The sequence below is a fragment of the Schistocerca cancellata genome, chromosome 2, assembly GCF_023864275.1.
Source record: "Schistocerca cancellata isolate TAMUIC-IGC-003103 chromosome 2, iqSchCanc2.1, whole genome shotgun sequence".
Taxonomy (NCBI): Eukaryota; Metazoa; Arthropoda; class Insecta; order Orthoptera; family Acrididae; genus Schistocerca; species Schistocerca cancellata.
Window position 1 is genome coordinate 260,007,749 of NC_064627.1, and position 16,137 is coordinate 260,023,885.

Consider the following 16,137-nt stretch of genomic DNA (forward strand, 5'->3'; position numbering starts at 1 on the left):
CTGGATACAGAAAATGTTCGGCTGCTGCCCTGGCCAGCATATTCTCCAGATCTCTCACCAACTGAAAACGCCTGGTCAATGGTGGCCGAGCAACTGGCTCGTCACAATACGCCAGTCACTACTCTTGATGAACTGTGGTATCGTGTAGAAGCTGCATGGGCAGTTGTACCTGTACACGCCATCCAAGCTCTGTTTGACCCAATGCCCAGGCGTATAAAGGCCGTTATTACGGCCAGAGGTGGTTGTTCTGGGTGCTGATTTTTCAGGATCTATGCACCCAAAATTGTGTAAAAATGTAATCACATGTCAGTTCTAGTATATAATATTTGTCCAATTAATATCCGTTTATCATATGCATTTGTTCTTGGTGTAGCAATTTTAATGGCCAATAGTGTATCAGTCTGGCGAGAACAATGTTCTGTGTAGCTGTGAGTGTACTACGTTGGAATTAAGTGAAGTCAAACGTGGGCAAATTTGTGGTGCCCGTGTGTTGGATGCTGCCATAACGTAGGTAGCCGGAGTGTCTGATGTTGCAAAGAAAGAAGAAAAATATCACGCGCTAAGTCATAACGCGGACGAAAGTGTGAGTTGAGTGACCGTGACGGACGGTCGCTGAAGAGAACTGTGACGAAGAATAAGAGGACGACTGCTGCAAAAGTCACTGCAGAACTGGAAGTCACCACTCGCGAACCCTGTTAGCACCGAAAGTACACGAAGGAATCTCCATACTCAGGGAACTGCAGGGTGAGCTGGGATTCCAGTACTACTCATTAGCTGTGCCAATGCCCATAGCGGGAAAACGTGACGGCGAAGCCATAAAACTGAGTAGGGAGCAATGCAAGAAAGTACTTTGGTCAGACTGTGCGGCTGGTCCCGGCGGAGGTTCGAGTCCTCCCTCAGGCATGGGTGTGTGTGTTTGTCCTTAGGATAATTTAGGTCAAGTAGTGTGTAAGCTTAGGGACGGATGATCTTAGCAGTTAAGTACCATAAGATTTCACACACATTTGAACATTTTATTTTGGGCGGGTGAGTCTTGTTTCATACCTTTTCCAACTTCTCGTCGAGTTTACGTCCCTAGACAGAAACATGACGGGTGTTCGGTGATGATTTGGCCAGCCATATCGTGATATTCTATGAAAAAAAAATTGAAATGAAATGAGCGTATGGCATTGTTGGCCGGGAGGCCGCAGCCAGGGAAGTTCGGCCGCCGAGTGCAAGTCTTACCGCAGTCGACGCCACACTGGACGACTTGAGCGCCGGTGATGAGGATGAAATGATGATGAGGTCAACATAACACCCAGTCCACAAGCGGAGAAAACCTCCAACCCAGCAGTGAATCGAGCTCGGGCCTGCTGGCATGGGAAGGGAGCACGTTACCACTCCACTAAGCAGGCGGACGATATGCTACGAGCCCCATGGTTTCTCCGGTGATGATGATGATGATGTTTGGTTTGTGGGGCGCTCAACTGCGTGGTTATCAGCGCCCGTACAATTACCCAATCTTTGCTCAGTCCAATTTCGCCACTTTCCTGGATGATGATGAAATGATGAGGATAACACAAACACCCAGTCATCTCGAGGCAGGTGAAAATCCCTGACCGCGCCGGGAATCGAACCCGAGACCCCGTGCTCGCGAAGCGAGAACGCTACCGCGAGACCACGTGCGGCGGACGGTTTCTCCGGTAGGTCGCATTACTGCCAGCGATTATATGAACAGTTAAGCTGATCGAGTCGATCCCACGGTATAATGTTTGTTTCCTAATGGCGATGATGAGTTCCAAGACGGCAGAGCCCATGTTCTCACAGCTCCCATCTTTCAGGACTGGTTTTGCGAGCACGCAGTTAACCAAGCTTAACTTTATTGAAAGTTCGTGAAATGTGATCGATCTCCATCTCCATCATCGTTACCTGTTTTGCAGTAGGAGTGGTGTAATATTCCCTTGAAAACCGTACAGGATCTCTGTTTATTCACACCGAGCCGAATAGAAACTGCTTTGAACGCCAACGGTCTTATTACTCCGTATTACGCAAGGTAATGTGTTGTGTTTTTGTTGTCTCTATATTTTTTATCCACTCCCGCATATTGCAGAATGCAACTGATTCTACTAAAATTTACGTCATTCATATCTAATGGAGTTTTTATTCCTCAATCATTCAGTATTTTTCTGTCTCCTCAAGCAGAAAGAAAATGAGATTTAATCTACATCTACGTCTACATCCATACTCCGCAAGCCACCTGACGGTGTGTGGCGGAGGGTACTTTGAGTACCTCTATCGGTTCTCCCTTCTATTCCAGTTTCGTGTTGGTCGTGGAAAGAAAGATTTTCTTTATCCCTCTGTTTGGGTTCTTATCTCTCTGATTTTATCCTCATGGTCTCTTCGCGAGGTATACGTAGGAGGGAGCAATATACTGCTTGACTCCTCGTTGAAGGTATGTTCTCGAAACTTCAACAAAAGCCCGTACCGAGCTACTGAGCGTCTCTCTTATAGAGTCTTCCACTGGAGTTTATCTATCATCTCCGTAACGCTTTCGCGATTACTAAATGATCGTGTAACGAAGCGCGCTGCTCTCCGTTGGATCTTCTCTATCTCTTCTATCAACCCTATTTGGTACGGATCCCACACTGCTGAGCAATATTCAAGCAGTGGGTGAACTAGTGTACTGTAACCTACTTCCTTTTTTTTCGGATTGCATTTCCTTAGGATTCTTCCAATGAATCTCAGTCTGGCATCTGCTTTACCGACGATCAACTTTATATGATCATTCCATTTTAAATCACTCCTAATGCCTACTCCCAGAATTAACTGCTTCCAGTAGCTGACCTGCTATATTGTAGCTAAATGATAAAGGATCTTCCTTTCTAAGTATTCGCAGCACATTACACTTGTCTACATTGAGATTCAATTGCTATTCCCTGCTCCATGCGTCAGTTCGTTGCAGATCCTCCTGCATTTCAGTACAATTTTCCGTTGTTACAACCTCTCGATGTACCACAGCATCAGCCGCAAAAAGCCTCAGTGAACTTCCGATGTTCATTTGTGTATATTGTGAATAGCAACGGTCCTGCGACACTCCCCTGCGGCACACCTGAAATCACTCTTACTGCGGAAGACTTCTCTCCATTGAGAATGACATGCTGTGTTCTGTAACTCTACACTGTTATCGGTTAAGAAAGAAAGAAGCGATCATATTAACTCATCAACAAGTATAGCTTAATTAACTCATTTTTGAGTAAAACCACTGAATCTTCAGCTTCTGTAACACGTACGTGTATCTGTACGTTGCAATATTAATATACTATAGCGAAAATGTGATTATTATAATGTAATAATTATTTGTAATTCGCGTATCATGGTCGTAAATCAACTACGTTGCGTTTGCTGTCATATAGGTACTTTAATGAGCATTGTGTGAGTCTGATGTATTCAGGTACTTTACGTGATGGTCTTGTAAGGAACGACGGCTTTCTTCTCGTTAAACGCTGCTCAGCATATTTCAGAGGCCATTATAGAACGACTCTGCTTCTATCATACATATGCGGAAAGACTGCGTGCGATAGGGTACATATGAAGGACGCAGACACATTTCACAACCGTGCGGGGAAAGTGAGTAACGAATCACAGTACAAAATTGCTCTCTACCGCATGCTCTATTGTGACATCACTGTAAAAAAGAACTAAATTTGAATGGCATCATATTTAATATGTACCAATAAAACTTGTAATGGATAAGGTAACGCCAACAACATTTCAGTATACAGCTTTCGCCATCTTTGACATTTCAAAGTATTTTAGACACTACCAAACTTGGGACCGGTAGATTATTATTATTTACTTATTATTTATTTATTTTCTGCCATTTACAAATGACCTTGCCACCTTGTTACGGGTCGTACTTTCACAATACGAAATTTCGCATGCGCAGAATTCGTTATTTCTTATTTGGGATTAATAAGATTGCAGCTTTAAATATTTATCTTAAAAATAGCGGTTTATTCTTAGAAGATAGGAATTTATGGAGACAGGGAAGAGGTTATGACACATTATAACTTTAAGACATACTATAAATTCGAAAAAAATATTCTAAAATAATCAAGATTCTTGCATTCAAGATGGATAGATAAAAGATAATGAAATCAACAAAATTTTGGAAAACCGAGTTATGAACCATAACCATATTTTTAGGAAGAATAAAGTCAGAAGATAGGAAAGATGATGGTGGAAGAATGTCCCTGCACCAAGTGTGTATGACGGTGAGTGTCTTGGAATTGTCCATCAAGCCACTGAACGCCAAACACAGCTCTTCATCTAAATCTGATATCTACTCTAGATTTCCTAATAACACTATAGCACGTGAAAGAAATTTTCATTGTTCCGGGGAGTTTACGCTGGTATGCCACTTCCTGGCAGACTAAAATTGTGTGCCACACCGAGACTCGAAGTCGGGACCTTTGCCTTTCGTAGACAAGCGTTTCACCGTGTGAGTTGCCCACCCACAACTCACGACTACTTCTGACAGCTTTTCTTCCACCATTACCTCGTCTCCTGCCTTCAGAAGCTGTGAGGGCGGATCGTGAGTCGTGTAGCTCAGTCGGTAAAGCACTTGCCCTCGAAAGGCAGAGGTCCCGAGTTCGAGTCTCTGTCTGGCACACAGTTTTAATCTGCCAGGAAGTTTCGTATGCACGGTGAAAATTTCATTGTGGAAACATCCTCTAGGTGGTGGCTCAAGCATGTCTCCACAGTAGCATTTCTTCCAGAAGCGCTAATCCAGCAAGTTCCTTAGGAGATTTCTGTGAACTTTGGAAGGTAGAGGACGAGGTACCAGCGGAAGTATGTTTGCGAGGAGGGCTCCTCAGTCGTATTTGGGTAGCTCAGTGGCTTAAGTACAAGGTCGCGAAAGGTAAAGGTTCCGAGTTCGAGTCTCCCTCTCGCACAGATTTTTAATCTGCCATGAAGTTTTGTACTAGAACACACTTCGCTGCAAGCGTGAAAATTTCGTTTTTGAAACATCCCCCAGACTGTGACTAATCCATGTCTCCGCAATATCCTCTCTTCTATGATCGGTAGTCCATCAAGTTTCACAGGAGAATTTCTGTAAAGTTTAGAAGGTATGAGACGAGGTACTGGTGGAAGTACAGCTGTGAGAACTATTCCAGAGTCGTGCTTGGACAGCTCAGTTGGTAGAGCACTCACCTGCGGAAGGCAAACGTTCTGAGTTCGAATCTCGGTCCGGCACACAATTTGAATTTGCTAGGAAGTTTCACTATAGCACATGATTGATAAAACGCGGAATTAGCTTGCACTGTAAACAAAGTATGGTGAAGAAAGCAGATTGTCGCTCTTACCTCGTAGGGTAGCTTTCCACGCCTCATTGATGACGTCGTCACTAACGAAGAGCTGGGGGTAGAGCTCGTAATAGGGCGGCATTGCGAGTTGGAAAAGATCATCGCGGTGTAGCTTGACAACGTTGATTGCGTACCAGAACAGATCCTCGTTCACGTGTTCCCTGGCCCACGCAGCTGCCTGTGGATGGACAGAAGGAATCAGAAAGTTCTGTTGTTGAGTCGTATTCGAAATGAACACCGGTACCCACCTTATAGAAGGTATCGAAGTTCTCGGCGCAGTGTATGAAGTTGACGAGTGCCTTGACCTGAAGCTCGTCGTACTTGTAGTGCACCGGCAGTTCTTCGCCGCGCTTCTTTACGTAGCCGTGTGTGTAGTACTTAACGAATTGGTTGACAATTTCTGGGTCCTGCAACAAAAAAAAAAAAAAATGGTTCTGAGCACTATGGGACTTAACTGCTGAGATCATCAGTCCCCTAGAACTTAGAACTGCTTAAAACTAACTAACCTAAGGACATCACACACATCCATGCCCGAGGCAGGATTCGAACCTGCGACCGTAGCTTTCGCGCGGTTCCAGACTGTAGCGCCTAGAACCGCTCGGCCACCCCGGCCGGCGGTCCTGCTACATACGATATTCTTAGTAACACAGCACCTGCCACAGCTAAGCACTGGTTTCGCTGGTTCACGTACCTTGAACTGTGCAACGCGTTCTTCAGGTTCAAAGGAACTGGATATCTCGTTCATTTCAGGGAGCAGTGCAGGTTGTCCAACGTGCCATAAGAGCTGCAGAAGTTTTTTCTGCCTGATCAGGAAGTCCTTGTCAGCTGTAAAATGTGTTACGTTGTGGTCAGTTTATTCATGCACAGTAGTTACATCATAAGCAATATCATTCATCACAACGAAAAAGAAACGTATTCTTTATGTAATGCAACAATTTTTTTACAAATCGCTTTTTTATTTTTGAGATCACCATGAAACGACAACTGACGGTCGCAGCCGCAGATGGAATAATTTGGAACTGATAGGGGTACTAGCCACGACATTTAACATTAGGACTTCGTAATTGATTTCTTCCAACGTTAACAAGTTGTCCATGTTAGGTACAATCGACCCGAGAAAACTATTCGCGTGTCTCGATAAGTTAGGGTACCTTAGGTTGTGTACAGCTAATATATATTTCCTAGAATGGCTTTCATATCTGTGTGAAAGCTAAGCGGACCTGTTATATCATGCACAGTTGATACCGCGTTTATAATTTTGTAAGCATTGCCTCTGCTATGGTGGATGTGATTAACGTCCACCTCTCGTTCTCTAGGACTCTATGACAGATGGGTTTAATACTCAGTTACTTTTACGCAATCGAATAGCCTCCAAAAGGGTGAAAAGCGTTACTGAAATAAATAACTTTGCAACCTGTAGCGTCGCAAGTTGTTTCGAGCGAATGTTTGTTTTAGGATAGCTTGCTGTATGTAACTTCGGGGACTAACATCTAGCGGCCTACCCGGGAGACACACGTGCATCTGTCACTGCCTGCCATGGGAAAGTCATTCAATATCTCTTACTGAACGCGTACATTCACCACCTATAAGAATCTAAATAAAGGATAGTAGTTTTTGTGCAATCGCTTTCAAAATTTGTATACTGCCCTTTGTTATTAATAGAAAGGTGGTGCAAATATTTCAGCGCTCTAGCGGGCATATTTTCGGAGATAGAAAAATTTAGTTTCAAGTTAGAAAAACTACACTTAAGAAAGGAAATTCACCTGGGAACATTTATGACTTGGTTTTCGTTATCAATTGAAATACTCACCTGAAGTATCAGGGGATAGGATTATTTAACTGAAATTTAATTTAAAAAATTTCAAATACCTTACAATTTTTGTAGTATGAAATATAGAATAACTTCAGAAAGAACTAATAAAATCAGTATTTATTTTATTATGTGTTATGTGAGCCTGTGAGTAAATGAGAGTGTGTATGTGGGCCATTCGTCAAATTTCAATATAGGATTATATACCGTCTTAAGTAACGGGAAGAGTTACACAATTCTGTCGTGGGAAAATGATCCTAGGGGATTTACCCATTTTGCTGATGAGGTATGCCTAGGTGTGATTGTATTGTAACAGAGCAGCCAGAAAGTCACCTGGAGTAAAATCTGTATCTAAAGAATATTTCCAGAATTATGGTCTTTTCGTTTTCGTTTATTAAACATTACGTTAATATTTATATTCAGATTGACGCAGATGCATCTGTGTATAAGGGTTGGTGCAGACCAGTTTTGGTGCGAGTATGATCACGAGTCAGTATTCTGATTGCCAGTCAGTATGATCAGCCAATCAGAACTGAGACGGTTCCCACTCGTTACCTGATTGTTATATTGGGAGTGAGGCTGGAAGAAGGGAGTCGCTCGCTAGCTTTGAATGCGGACGATCATGTTGCTAGTGCCAGTAAAACTAATGTGTAAGATGAAGAATTACTTAGTGTTTGAGTTATTGGTAAGCTAAGTCGATAGCAGTTGTTGTTGAGGACTGCTTGGTGAATTTTCAGAGGTTTTGACTAAATCTGTTGGACAGATATTCGCGTGTGAAATAGTGGACTTCATAGAATCCGCGTGATATGTTTCAGTATTCAACTACTGAGCATTTTTGTCGAGCAGTTTCTTTTTTAGAAATCCACATAAAGGACCGAATGTAATAACTAATGTTAGTGGTGAAATTAATGACTGTGAAAATGTTGTCTAATTGGGTCGGGTTTGGACAGATTTCTGGCTTCCGTGCTTGTGAAATGTGTGTATGAATCGTGATCTGGAAGGAAATAGCCAGTAGTTTAAATGTGGACTGAATAGTACCATTTATTTGGCTATCAAGGACAAAATAAAAATTATTGTGTGGAAATTTCGGACATTATTTTTCAGAACCCAATCCATTTTCTTACTGCCCGATAAAATTTGATGACAGTATTTCCACAGAACTTTCTTTCATAACTAGAGTTGCGCGATCTGAGTGGCTGTAGATAAGAGGTGGTGTTTTTTATCAACGTTGCTTTTACATCCTCTTGTGAGTAGCCGGCCGCGGTGGTCTAGCGGTTCTGGCGCCGCAGTCCGGAACCGCGGGACTGCTACGGTCGCAGGTTCGAATCCTGCCTCGGGCATGGGTGTGTGTGATGTCCTTAGGTTAGTTAGGTTTAAGTAGTTCTAAGTTCTAGGGGACTTATGACCTAAGATGTTGAGTCCCATAGTGCTCAGAGCCATTTGAACCATTTTTTTCTTGTGAGTATCTACGTTGCCGAGTGAATGGACATTGAGCAGACGCCGTTCTGAGGTAGGTGAATTTTAATTTGCAGCATGCACAGTGACAACGACGAATAGACACGAGAAATTAAACCCTGACCCGCCGAAAACCCAGACCATCTCTCCGTCTATAACAATGGGATGGGTTGAATGGGACCATCACTGAGAACGGCCTCGACAGGGAAAATATGAAAAAAAAAAAAAAACAGTTTGCGAGTAGCACGCCAGTTCACACAGGATCAGAAATATCCACCCTGCGTTGGGAGGCGTGGACACAAAGCGGCAAGGAGTCTTTGGGTGGCACTGGAAATTCGCACCCGCCAATGACGACGCTGAGAGTCTGTAAGCTGAGGAGAGTCGAGAGAGACCGTTAGAGCAAAACGACATGGAGGCTAAGTCAGCACATTGTCTATTAGTCTGCAGAGTTTGATTCTGAAGCTTACTTCCATCTGAACGTTCATCGCCACTTTGTGACTTATCATTTTCACGTTATAGTGTAAATGGACGTATCCTTTCGGCCCAGTGCTTGAAAATTAGGCACTCGACTGCACATTACACTTTTCTTGCCTGACGTCTTCCTCCCAACACTGTGACAGCGCTGTTTCTGCATCAGAACCACCACAGCAAGTTAAAATGGAAACACAGATGCGAACTACCAACCCGCCGCCATCCAACTACAAGATGAGCGCAGTACCAACCTAGCGCCTGCCACCCACACCACCACAAAAATGACTATGAAGAATAATGAAATGATTCTTTCCTCGCCTCTCCTCTTCTACATCTTAACATCTGAGTCGTGTCCACGCCCCGTCACATCATCCCAGAGATTTTTATTTGTATAAAAGGTGTTGTAATAAATGTAAACATCCATTAACATACATTTCGTATGTTTCGCCGCAGTGCCTGTTCCTATGAACATGCATATACGCCCAAAGGAACATAGTATCGTAATTCGGAATAACACAGGCACCGTAATGTTGTACAAAGAAAAGTGTCTGTTCTCGAGTGAGAAGTATCTATGATGCCACAGCCAGTATCCTAGCAACTCGGGTCACGCCAATGGATTTGCAGGCTGTAATTCGCAAGTACGATGTAGACATATACTATGTGATCAAAAGTATCCGGATACCCCCCAAAACATACTTTTAATTAATCTGTTTGATCTGCCTATCAAACCTCTAGAACCCATAACTTTTTACTTTTTGATTTTACAGTGTGATGTTTGAATTTATTGCACTTTTCGCTCCCAGCGTGGAGTGATCTCATTGGTAATTTGCCTACATATCTTATAAGAGATTTTAATTTACATTTTGGTGCACAACACTGAGTTTCGCTTTGATGTAATTTTCACCTTATTACTAGTATGAGAACTTTTATTAAAGTTTCAGACACGACTCAGACAGAATAAACGTCCCATAACTGTACAGAATACGCAAACCTCATTATGAGTGGTGTCACACGCACGGATGGTGTGTTTGCTCTCGCAGAATCCTCTGTATTTTCTGAAGCAAATTTAGAATGTGTAGTTCGTTACTGCCAATATTCTGTTTCTTGTTACCATTGCTCCATTTGCAGCTAACAGACTTGTCAGAGAATTGTTCTATTTGTGGCAGCTCGTTCTGCGCAGTACATTTGGTTTGTGGTCACGTTTCCCGTGAAACTGAGTTCGAGGAGATTGACAGATATGGAAACCGGCAGGTCAGTTGAGGAAAGTTCGGGTTTGAGTGAGGAAACACAGGACATGTCTGAGGGGCGCACGGAAGTCAGAGCCCGCTGGAAATGGACCGGTCAAGTGATTAACGTCCGGAAGTGTGTGATGAAAGACAAGGCACCTCTGTGGGGAGTATGAAAAGTCATGGTCATGGTCCCTCAGAGTGGTTGGTGGGTCACGTCGTCCATCTACAGTCAAGGACTGTGCGACTGGTTCCGGCGGAGGTTCGAGTCCTCCCTCGGGCATGGGTGTGTGTTTTGTCCTTAGGATAATTTAGGTTAAGTAGTGTGTAAGCTTAGGGACTGATGACCTTAGTAGTTCAGTCCCATAAGATTTCACACACATTTGAACATTTGAACGTCGTCCATATACAGTCCTTTTCAATCTATTCCAGGCATGTTCGATAGGGTTCATGTACGGAGAACATGCTGGCCACTCTAGTCGAGCCGGCCGGGTCGGCCGAGCGGTTCTAGGTGCTACAGTCTGGAACCGCGCGTCCGCTACGGTCGCAGGTTCGAATCCTCCCTCGGGCATGGATGTGTGTGATGTCCTTAGTTAGGTTTAATTAGTTCTAAGTTCTAGGGGAGTGATGACCTCAGATGTTGAGTCCCATAGTGATCAGAGCCATTTTTGAGATGCACACCCTGGACAGTGTGTCTAAGGCGTTCGGCCTGACCGGTTCGCCTCCAAACACATCTCCGATGATTGTCTGGTTGAAGGCACGTGCGACACTCATCGGTGAAGAGAACGTTACCAATCCGGGGCGGACCATTCGGCATGTTGTTGGGCCCATCTGTACCGCGCTGCATAGTGTCGTGGTTGCAAAGGTGGACCTCGCCATGGACGTCGGGAGTGAAGTTGCGCATATGCAAAATTGCGCACAGTTTGAGTTGTAACATGAAGTCCTATGGCTGCACGAAAAGCATTATTCAACATGGTGGCGTTGCTGTCAGGGTTCCTCCGAGCCATAATCCTTAGGTAGCGGTCATCCACTGCAGTAGTAGCCCTTGGGCGGCCTGAGCGAGGCATGTCATCGACGGTTCCTGTATCGCTGTATGTCCTCCATGTTCAAAGAACAGCACTTTGGTTACTCCGAGACACTTGGACACTTCCCACGTTGAGAGTCCTTCTTGGCGCAAAGTAACAATGCGGACGCGATCAAACCGCGGTATTGACCCTCTAGGCATGGTTGAAGTACACACAACACGAGCCATGTACATCCTTCCTGCTGGAATGACTGGAAGTGATCGGCTGTCGGACCCGCTCAGTCTAATAGGCGCTGCTCACGCGTGGTTGTTTACGTCTTTGGATGGGTTTATTGACATCTCTGAACAGCCAAAGGGACTCTGTCTGTGATACAATATCCACAGTCGACGTCTATCTTCTGGAGTTCCCGGAAAGGGATGATGCAAAACTTTTTTTGATGTGTGTATTTGTCTATCCGAGCGTGACTCACGGCCACATCGAAACCCCCATCTGTCGTCAAACATGTGTATACAACCTGTACCCGTACATCCATTCCCGTAAAGGCGAGACTTTTACATGAAAATCGCTTGCCCGGTGTCGGCGGATAAGCGGGAAATCCGGGATCGAGTCCCAGTCCAGCACAAATTTTCACTGTCGTCAATCCATTATATAGCTGATGATTGTCCATATCCGCAATTGTGAATATATTTCGCATGTTTCGTAACGGCTGTAGTCCTCTCAGTGCCTGTTCCTTTGAATATGCATATATGTCCGAAAGAACATCGCATCGTAATTCGGAATAACACAGGCACTGTAATGCCGTACAAAGAAAAGTGTCTGTTCTCGAGTGAGAAGTATCTATGGTGCCACAGCCAGTATCCTTGCAACACGGGTCACGCCAACGGATTTACAGGCTGTAATTCTCAAGTGCGGTATAGATATACCCTAAGCGATCAAAAGTATCCGGATACCCCCAGAAACATACGTTTTTCATATTAGGTGCATTGTGCTGCCACCTACTGCCAGGTACTCCATATCAAGCGACCTCAGTAATCTTTACACATCGTGAGAGAACAGAATTGGGTGCTCCGTGGGACTCACGGATTTCGAACGTGATCAGGTGATTGGGTGCCACTAGTGTCATACGTCTGTACGCGAGATTTCCACACTCCTAAACATCCGTACGTCCACTGTTTCCCATATGATAGTGAAGTGGAAACGTGAAGGGACACGTGCAGCAGCACAAACGCGTACAGGCCGACCTCGTCTGTTGACTGCCAGAGACCGCCAACAGTTGAAGAGGGTCGTAATGTGTAATAGGCAGACATCTGCACAGGCCATCACACAGGAATTCCAAACAGCATCAGGATCCACTGCAAGTACTGTGACAGTTAGGCGGGAGGTGAGAAAACTTGAATTTCATGGTCGAGCGGCTGCTCATAAGCCCAACATCACACTGGTAAATGCCAAACGACGCCTCCCTTGGTGTAAGGAGCGTAAACATTGGACAATTGAACAGTGGGAAAACGCTGATTGGAGTGGCGAATCAGGGCACACGATATGGCCATCCGATGGCAGGGTGTGGGTATGACGAAAACCCAGTGAACGTCATCTGCCAGTGTGTATAGAGCCAACAGTAAAATTCGGAGGCGGTGGTGTTAAGGTGTGGTCGTGATTTTCATGGAGGGGGATTGCTCCCCTTGTTGTTTTGCGTGGCACTATCACAGCACAGGCCTACATTCATGTTTTAAGCAGCTTCTTGCTTCCCATTGTTGAAGAACAATTCGGGGATGGCGATTGCATTTTTCAACATGATTTAGCACCTCTTCATAATGCATGGCGTGTGTCGGAGTGGTTACACGACAGTAACATCCTTGTAAAGGACTGCCTGCGCGGAGTCCTGACCTGAAAGCTATAGAACACCTTTCCGATGTTTTAGAAAGTCGACTTCGTGCCATGCCTCACCGGCCGACATCAATACCTCTTCTCAGAGCTGCACTCCATGAAGAATGGGCTGCCATTCCCCAAGATACCTTCCAGCACCTGATTGAACGTATGACTGAGAGTGGAAGCTATCATCAAGGCTAAGGGTGGGCCAATGCCATATTGAATTCCAGCATTACCGGTGGAGGGCGCTACGAACTTGTAAGTCATTTTCAGCCAGGTGTCCGGATACTTTTGATCACATAGTGTACCACTGTCAAAGTTCGTTCGATCGCGTGGCGTTCCCCCTAAGGCGTAACTAAAGAATTTTAACGCGTATCTGCGTGCGAAAGGAGTGCCGGAATTCAGTGCTTTGCTTTTTGCACGGCAGGCGCCTCAGAAGGAAGAAGCTGCCTGGTTTCATGTAGCGATTAGCGACAGCAGTACTTACAAGGATTTCTGCACCGCGTTTCTGACGACATATTGCAACCTGGCGAGTGCGAAGATGAAAGTATATCGGGGACAGTATGCGTCACGGTCACGCCAACCCCTGGCGACGTACGTTGTTCGCTTTGTCGTTCTGGCAGGATAACTGGACGACAAAATGATAGATGAAGTTTGGTGTAGCGCGATGCGCTCACACTTTCCTGCTTATGTGCAGCGTGCACCCGTCCGAGCCCTGTCGAGAGAACAGTTCCTCAATATTTTAAGGTCGTTGGGCGACAATGAGGAACAAGACAAACAGAACGGCATACGCTGGCGCAATGAGAAAGGAAAATAGGGCTCCACAAGCGTTTGTGGGGAGTATTGACTAGCAAAACTGGCACAATAGTGGGCGTAGGAGAGCAAGACGGGAGCGAAGTGCTGGATTACGGAGATGGCGCCAATTGCATTCGACCTGGAATCACATTGACTGGAGTAGAATTGTCTTCATTGATGAGTCCCGCTTCGAACTGAGCCCTGATAACCAGTGAAGTATCTGGAGACGCCCTGGACAACAACGGGATACCAACCTGACTATCCCCTGACATCCAGGAGTGATGGTCTGGGGTGCCATTTCTTTTCATGGCAGGACCCCTTGGATGTCACCGTGACACCCTTAAGCACAGCGGTGTGTCGAAGATGTTCTAAGCCCCATTCTGTTGTCCTTCATAGCAAGCCAAACCTCGGCTTACATTTCAGCAATGTAAAGCCCGTCCGCACACGTGACAGTTTCCACTTCTAGTGATTGCCAAATCCTACCTTGGCCAGCAGCGTCGCCCGATCTTTCCCAATTGAGTAAGTTTGGAGCATTATGGACAGGGCCTTCCAAACAGTTCGGGGTTTTGACGATCTCACGCGCCATTAGGACATAATTTAGCACTATATCTCTCAGGGGGACATCCAACAGCTCTGCCCATCACTGCAAAGCCGGATAACTGCTTGAATACGAGCCAGAAGTGGGCCAAAGGGTTATTGACTCGCTCAATCTGTGAAGCTGTTTCTCTTGAATAAATTATTCAATTTTTCTGAAATCGTAATCATTTTTTTGTCTGCGTATCTACCGAATTAGTTCCTTCATGGTGCGTCTTTCTTCCTTTCTTTTTTTTCTTTTCTTTCTTTGTGTATGAATTTAAATACACGCATGTTTTCTTTTTTTTATTGTTGACATTTGAGTCCTTTCAAGCGGCTCGCACAACTGACACTAGTAAATGTAGTAAACAAGAAGGATGCCTCTAGAGATCGGTGATTTGTACCTTATTCCTGATGACTGTAGTTAGTGTGATAGACCGGAAGACACCACTATTTTTACGGTGAGAACCAAACTCGCGGAGGAGTTGTTGTTAACAACGTTAAGGTATTACCCATCCCATCCTATCCGGCCTGATCAATGGTACTCTAAGAATGTGTCTCACTAATATTTATTGTTCTGCGTGAACAAACATTTGGAACTGACACTCAAAAAATGTTCAAATGTGTGTGAAATTTTATGGGACTTAACTGCTAAGGTCATCAGTCCCTAAGCTTACACGCTACTTAACCTAAATTATCCCAAGGACAAACACACACACCCCTGCCCGCGGGAGGACTCGAACCTCCGCCGGGACCAGCCGCACAGTCCATGAGAGCAGCGCCGTAGACCGCTCGGCTAATCCCGCTCGGCAACTGACACTCAGCTTGTACCTTTTTTATAGAACTCGACGGACATTGTAACTGTGTACGATTGATTTCTTAATTATATGTGTCTTGTGTGTTTCTCATAATGTTGCTTGTGATTCACAACTTATTTATGAATATCATTACTGGGTACTGTTTATGTGTGTTTCAGACGCCTTAGTTCTATGTATCTTACACGTGAATAGAGTTTTCGTTTCTCATATACATCTCCATAACGAAAATTATTGCTGCACATGGTTTATTTTTATTTTCACAGATCCTAATTCCATGCTGCTTGTGTGTATGTCTTATTTACATTTGTGACATTGTCGGCACATGTTCAGTGTGTTGTATGTTCTTCATGTATTCTTTACTTATTGTTGAACTTCGTGTGTCTATTGATGTGTATCTTGTATAGATTTATCAACGGCCAACCAAGCTTGACACGCTAGGATACAACTAAAAACATCACATCTCAAAAACAAAAACCCGGAACTTGTGTGTGAAGTGCAATTTTTGTGTGTTAATATGATGGAGTGAAGATTTTAAGATTTTTCATTTTCTATAGGTGTATGTGCGACTCGTCAGGTGAACACACGAGGTGTGTGAGAAAAAAGTGCTGAGACTTATCTTTTATCCACCAGAGTTTTTATTTTTTTGAAACAACAGTGCTGTCCCCTTCAAAGTGGTTCCCTTCGGCAGTTATACATCGGCGGAGTAGTTGTTCCCATACTTGTTAGAAGTGCAGAAGGCTTCAACTGGTAGGA

At 44.5% G+C, this 16,137-nt stretch overlaps 1 protein-coding gene across 1 annotated transcript in view; it reads right to left on the bottom strand.

Moving 5' to 3' along the window:
- The window catches only part of LOC126145014 (allergen Cr-PI-like), a 39,308-nt gene that overhangs the window by 15,095 nt on the left and 8,076 nt on the right, over nt 1-16,137 (bottom strand). The window contains exons 2-4 of the mRNA XM_049915526.1: nt 6,037-6,170; nt 5,594-5,752; nt 5,346-5,523 (exon numbers count right to left, since the gene is read on the bottom strand). Coding sequence (XP_049771483.1) covers nt 5,346-5,523; nt 5,594-5,752; nt 6,037-6,170 — 471 coding nt within the window. The remainder of the gene's footprint in view (nt 1-5,345; nt 5,524-5,593; nt 5,753-6,036; nt 6,171-16,137) is intronic.